The 7,384-nt window shown below is 40.2% G+C and overlaps 1 protein-coding gene across 1 annotated transcript in view; it reads right to left on the reverse strand.

Annotated features, from left to right (window-relative positions):
- The window catches only part of kcnh3 (potassium voltage-gated channel, subfamily H (eag-related), member 3), a 284,953-nt gene that overhangs the window by 37,409 nt on the left and 240,160 nt on the right, over positions 1–7,384 (reverse strand). Inside the window, exons 8-9 of the mRNA XM_061879639.1 lie at positions 3,469–3,819; positions 1,782–1,981 (exon numbers count right to left, since the gene is read on the reverse strand). Coding sequence (XP_061735623.1) covers positions 1,782–1,981; positions 3,469–3,819 — 551 coding nt within the window. The remainder of the gene's footprint in view (positions 1–1,781; positions 1,982–3,468; positions 3,820–7,384) is intronic.

The following is a 7,384-nucleotide window of genomic DNA, read 5'->3' on the forward strand; positions in this document are numbered from 1 at the left end:
AAATTGTCTCTCTGAATTGTCTCTTTGAAAGTTATAAGAAGCAAAGTAAAAAAAAGAAATGCATTTATTTAAACAAGTGAAGACCAAGTCTTTAAAATATTTTCTTGGATTTTCAAATTCTATTTGAGTTTTGTCTCTCTTAGGATTAAAAATGTCGAGCAAAGCGAGACTAGCTTGCTAGTAAATAAATACAATTTAAAAAATAGAGGCAGCTCACTGGTAAGTGCTGCTATTTTTAGAACAGTCCAGCGGGCTACTCATCTGGTCCTTACAGGCTACCTGGTGCCCGTGGGCACCGCGTTGGTGACCCCTGATTTACAACCTTATCTTTTTGAAGCTGAATGCACGGAGGATGAACTGCTGCTTATAGAAGCCGAAACGTTGGAGCAGACAGAAGTTGAAGTGAAGTGAAGTGAATTATATTTATATAGCGCTTTTTCTCTAGTGACTCAAAGCGCTTTACATAGTGAAACCCAATATCTAAGTTACATTTAAACCAGTGTGGGTGGCACTGGGAGCAGGTGGGTAAAGTGTTTTGCCCAAGGACACAACGGCAGTGACTAGGATGGCGGAAGTGGGAATCGAACCTGCAACCCCCAAGTTGCTGGAACGGCCACTCTACCAACCGAGCTATATCGAGAGAGTTCGAAATGGTCCTGCTGCATATCTGTAACTTTGGGCTAAGCCATGCCGAATTAATGGATTGCTTACCCAAATGAACGGCAAGCTGAACCAAATGGACAACTGTCCATCAAGTAAGTCACTACACTATTGATCATGATACACAGAGCATCACCGTACACTGCAGTACATAAACTGTCTGGCTAGCTGTGTACAAACATGACACGTGAGCTAATACTTTACAGACACTGTAATATGATTGTTCATGTTTTTCAGTCAGTACAGATTGGTGACGTATCACAGTGTTGTGCATTAAAAAACTCAAAAGCATTTCGTGCTGACGTAGCAGCTTGCTCATCTCTTTCCGTAGTTAGCTTTTATGGCTAATACTGTAGCATGCTGTTGTGTTAGTACTGTAGAAAAATAGTTCCTAAGTGTTCGCTCTTACAATAACAATGTTGCTACAGCTTGGTTATTGAGCAGGTTACAAAACGTAAATGAAGTATTGTTGACGTTTTTTAATGCATTTTCAAAGTGATTTAGAGGTAGAATGGCTTAATCCCATTAGCTGCATTACAAGCCACCAAGAACGAACCGATTTGTATATGTTAAAATGTGAAAAAAAAAAACAAACACTTTTGTCATCTTCTCTCTCATAAGGATTGTGAACAATGGGCAAAATTCCCCCAAAAAGTGCAGTTCCCCTTTAAACATGCTTGTATTTTTATTAAACACCTTTGATATATACGGGTGTACTGCAATGTGCAGCAAGTGACGTGGAGGGCTACACCTCCCCAAAAATGCTGCGCCCTGGTTTTTGCCTGCCCTGCAGGTGGAACACAAGATGAATAAATGAAGTGGTCGTACATAGAAGGGCGTATTTGGCTTGATCAAAAAGTTTGTAAATCAAAACTTTGCATAGAGAGGGGTTCAAAAATCGATGTTCCATTGTGCTACTTTTATGACTTGATTCTTGTATCTGTGCCTTTCCTAAAATATCTTTCTTCTGTCTTCTGATTGGCTCATAACCTGCGTTTAAGGCTATTGAGAATAGTGTCCAGGTCCAAGACCTGTACCGACCCCTTATGGACCAGAAAGAGACATACTCTGTCGCCAGGAAGGTTGCCTTATGAGTGTTCCAAGTGCTAAAATGGTCTCACCTCGCTGACGTCGATGCCATTGTTAACCGACCAGGTGGTCTGGAAACACTCCAGCATGCGTTGCTCCAAAGCTTTGGGCAGCCGATGGACGCGGATGAAGTCCTTCAGGTCCTTGGTGCGAGTGTGGTAGAGCGAGCGGCGCGAGTACATCCTCTGGATGATGGCGGTCACGTTGCCAAACACCACGGCGTGCATCAGCGCTGAGCAATGCACACAAAAAAAGAGGGAAACTTAGGTTAGACTTGAGGGTACTCAGTGTACAGCTGGTGCGCGTAAGTTTACTCGAACCCTGCAAATGTTACGCAATGACGTACTCATATGAACTTTCCATTGCTCAAATATTTTACAATGAGCTTTTACTGTGTGGTATGCATAAAATGAGTAAAACATCAATAGTATTTCAGTGTATTTTTTTGTCCAATATTTGTTGAAATCCTGTGCATTTTGAGGATAAAATTAGAGGGTAGTTTAATAAATCAATAAAATAAATGATAAAATCACAGGATGATTCAGTTTTATTTAAAAAAGGCAAATTTATTTAGAAAAAAATAGCTTTTGCAAATTCAGGCATTTAAGGCAATCACAATAAAAAAGGCTGCAAAATCCTCGGGGGACTGAATATTGTCTAAACGAGTGTTTCTTAAACTGTGGTACGTGTACCACCAATGGTACGCAGGCTCCATCGAGTGGTACACCAAAGAATCACTTAATGAAATCTTCAAACACAGTGTTACTGTTCAATCTGTGTGTAATGTTACACGGGCCAAAAATATCAAATATACTTGCTTAATAGATCTTCTGCTTTGTTTTTAATGAAGACATAGGCTTACTACGCTACTGTATTTTAATGTTGGTCATTATGGTGGTACTTGGAGGGACAGGTTTTTCCTGAGGTGGTGCTTGGTGAAAAAAGTTTGACAACCACTTGTTTAAATAACTGGCAAAACAAGTAAGTCGCCAGATATTTGTGTTTTGTCTACATCAGGGTTCCCCAACCTTTTTCCCACCAGGGACTGGTTTAATGTATGCATTATTTGCACAGACCAGCTTTCTAGATGTGGCAGAAAAAACAGCAAAAAAATCAACATTAAAAATATGCTTTTGGCTATAATCCGGCACGTTAACATTTTATATGTCCATTGATGTGCTTTGTCCCATGTACTATAACAAAGTTGTAATACACATCTATTAACAAGCTTATTGGTGTGTTTAGTGGGACAGGCAAAATTTAAGTCGGAGAAAATGTGGTAGTTTATAAATTAGTTAATGTTTTTGTGCGGCCCGGTAGGAAATTCGTCACGGACTGGTGGTTGGGGACCACTGGTCTACATGGTGCATGAGTGCTGCCGGCAATAGGGAGATGCGGTTCAATGCGCTAAAACATGAATCCCAACATGCACCTGCAACATATATAATCATGATTAATCATTACTATTATTGGTTTTACTCAATTATGGTGGTACAGTAATTTGACAATTTTACTGTGGTACATATAAAACGAGTACAACATCAATAGAATTTCAAAGTATTTTTTCCCATATTTGTTGAAATCCTACACAATAGAATGAGTCTGTTTTTCAGAAGAAACTAATACAAATGAGACAAACATGCGTTTTGAGGATGTCTCACTCACACCAGACTAACAGAAAGCCCGTAGATAGGTTAGCAAACAACAGTACCCGCTCACCTCCGATGAGCATGGTGCAGATGGAGAAGATTTTCTCAGAGTCCGTGTTAGCCGACACATTTCCAAAGCCCACGCTGGTCAGACTGCTCAGGGCGAAGTAGAGTGACGTCACGTAGCTGCTACGCATGGAGGGGCCGCCGCCCAGGGCCCCGAAGCTTGCGGCCGACGTGGCCTCGCCCGCCGTCACGTTGCTGGCGTTCCAGGCGCCTTGAACCTTGAACTCGCTGGAGCTGGACGCGTTCCACTGGCTGCTGTTGGCCGAGGAGATGGCGGAGGAAGTGGGGAACAGGGCGGTCAGGGGGGAAAGGAAGTAGGGCGTCCCCAAACGCTTAGCAAGCTCATGCAGCCAACCTGAAAGGTAGAAAAATTTAGAAGTTATGTATGTTAGTTTGCAGCTGTATGCATAAGAGCAGGATAATTATATTATTTATAAATCTAACTTCATCAAATAGTAGCAAAGTACAATAGTAGCTGTTCATAATTTTTTTTCAAGATTTCCACAACCGGATTTTTAATTTTAAATTACATTTTATACATGTGTTCCCCAGTTATACATGATAAAATACCAACATTTAGTTTATAATACGTATTATACTAACGGTATTACAATGATATTAGTACTAGTGTTTTAAAACAAATATAAATCGTACATTTAAGAAATAAAAATCAGCTGTCTATGCGAAGTGAGGTATTTTATTTATTTTGTTTTATCATGGAGGAACACTTTACTAGTCTAATTGCAATATTTTGTAGAATTGTACATATCTTTGTATGTTTTATCCACAAATAAATATGGAAATAAAAAACCATCCATCCATCCATCCATTTTCTACCGCTTGTCCCTTTCGGGGTCGCAGGGGTTGCTGGCGCCTATCTCGGCTGCATTCAGGCAGTAGGCGGGGTAAACCTTGGACAAGTCGCATCCCAAATTATAATAGAAGCATTATGTATTTTTAGTTTAATAACAATTTTAATAAACAATGATATACATGACCATACATTTTAGTATGGTATTATAGCTGGAATACAGGTATAATAATTATCATACGATTGTATTTTTAACTGAGGGGGGACAATCTGGGTTTTATTTTCGGTGATGTCTGTACAAATGCAATAATATTTAGAAATATATAGAGTATATTTGCATAGTTATAATTTATACATTTATGTTTTGCAACAAATAAATAAATAAAACACAAATATTATTGAAAAATATATTTTTTACAGTAAATTTGATAAACAATTATGATTAAATAATGAAATAATACATTATTGTAGTTTTATACTATCCATACATTATATATTATACTATCCATCCATCCTGGACAAGGCGCTAACCTTATCGCAGGGCCAACACAGACAGACAACATCCACACACTAGGAACCGTTTAGTTTTGCCAATCAACCCAGTCAACCTATCCCCAGGTGCAATGTCTTTGGAGGTGGCCATGTAGCTTGCCTTTCTCGTTTTACAAGGCACGTTACATGTTAAAATTGTGCGATTGCAGAGTTCCAAAAAACGATTAAAATAGATTTCAATTAATTTTAACAGGATCCTTTGTGTTTAGAATTGAGTGCCCTGTCACAGAACCACTTAGCCAATGCACCAAATGAAATATTGGTTTGAATCGCAAATTATTTTTGGACTGAGATTTGATTCTGGAATGAATCGTCACCCTATAAAAAAGGGCACTTTGCAATTGAATTGCAAAGTGTTGTAGGATTCATATCCCTACTATTTGAGGAAATACGGTATTTAAAAGCCGCATTATCATTATCAGCATGACATAGTAATGAAGAAAAAAAAAAAAGTCTTTGGACTGAAAAAAATAATTTTGACTCCTTTATTCTAAACAAATGTTTGGCTCTACTACTACTCACCCTTCAACAAAACCCCATGAAAGCGCCAACGAGCCCTTTATTCCGGACGGGGAGGAGACATTTCAAAGCGAAAGGGCGGGAAGCGAGCGGCGGAGGAGGACAGATGAATAATTGAGCGCGAGCGCTTGACAATGAACGCGTGTGACGCGGCTGAGCTTCTATGACTGCGAGACATGAGAGGGGGAGAGGGATCATGCAATATGGATGCGGACACCTATTGATCCGCGCACTAGGATCATATATGGCAGCTCGCTCGCTCGTTTGCTGGAAAAAACGTCTTGGGAAAGACACCAGGACTGTTCCTGTCAGTCAGCCCCAGTCACAACTGATCAGCACCATGGGGTGACATCATTTGGTGACATGACTTGCGATGACATTTGTAGCGCCCCCTTATGGGTTGTGGTCAAAAAACTTTGGGAGACATACTAGCATTCATCATTACAACACAAAGTCAATGCCTTATGGGTAATTACAGTGGAACTTGGATTTACGAGGCCCTCGTAACTTTTCGCTTGAAATATATTTTGACGTACGGGCTACGTCTCAGGGTACCCAGCCATTGTGTGCCATTGATCGATCTCCATTGCTTTTTCAGTCAGCACAGTGCTGCTGTTACAGTAGGGAAGGGATTCATATGGCCCAATGCCTAGGCGAATCTCGCGTGAGAGGAAGAGGGGGGGTTGAACATTTGGCAAAGCAGTCTGCTGAAAATGATGGAAAGCGCCACTCTACATATCAATTAATGCTGTGGCTAAAAGATGAAATTACCACAAAACATATTTTAAGATTTTCAATACTCTAATGTTCATAGTGCGCCCCCTCCCCCACCCTCTGCCCCAATTTGTCACGTTTCAGGTGTCAAATAAACCGTGAGGAATACAACCATATAAATACCCGTGCAACTGTAAAGACAGTGTGTGCTTTTTGAGTGGTTTTTTAGCCTTTTACAATGTTTTTCTTACATTCAAAGTTAAAAAATTTACTAAAATTTGGACTTGACGAGGCTAGAAGCCATTAATATTTACATTGTGTTACGCTTTGGTCGTACGGTAGCAATAGTTGTCATGATCCGAAGATACAAAGGATCCCAGGGAACAGTGTGCAGGTAAAGGTATTCATTGTATAAAACATAAAACGAGTGCAGCTGGGAGTGCACAAGAAAAAAAAAAACAAGAACTAGTGCAGCTGGAAGTGCACAGGAAGCGTGAAGTGAAGTGAATTACATTTATATAGCGCTTTTCTCTAGTGACTCAAAGCGCTTTACATAGTGAAACCCAATATCTAAGTTACATTTAAACCAGTGTGGGTGACACTGGGAGCAGGTGGGTAAAGTGCCTTGCCCAAGGACACAACGGCAGTGACTAGGATGGTGGAAGCGGAAATTGAACCTGCAACCCTCAAATTGCTGGCACGGCCACTCTACCAACCGAGCTATACCGCCCCCCATAGCATAAGGGAAGCTATGAAAATACAATGCAGACTTAATGCAGTCACCAGACAATAGACATACAAGAAGCAATGTTCCAGCAAGCAGCCAGCAGCAACAACTGACCCCAAAGAGGTTTGATTACAAACCGAGCAAACAAAGTAAAAGTGCTTCAAAGACAAGTAACAGGAAGTGTACACTAGAATATAAAAGTGCTGGACAGGAAGAAAACACCAAACGCAAGAAAACTAATTACTAAACTGTCAAGCCAGGTGTGGCGCATTGTTTGTTATGGAGAAATTTGCTTCAAGATACAAAAATGTTACATATCAACCCAGTTCAAGCACAATTAAATTCATAAATTGAGGTGCCACTCTTCTGTACTTGCATCATGTGTCTTTGTGAAGACGTTTTGCTTGATGGCGGCCATGTTTGTCAACCAATCTTGTTAAGAATTTTACACACACGTGCTTGCCAGTCCCATAGAGGTGTGTACAAAATGTCATGGTCATTTGACAAAACAAAGAGGGTGGAGAGCATATTGAGCTGTGTGAGAAATTTCAAGTCAATCCAGAAATGTCTATTATTCAGAAAAAATGCGCAGTCCAA

This window comes from Nerophis ophidion, linkage group LG19, assembly GCF_033978795.1.
Source record: "Nerophis ophidion isolate RoL-2023_Sa linkage group LG19, RoL_Noph_v1.0, whole genome shotgun sequence".
Taxonomy (NCBI): domain Eukaryota; kingdom Metazoa; phylum Chordata; class Actinopteri; order Syngnathiformes; family Syngnathidae; genus Nerophis; species Nerophis ophidion.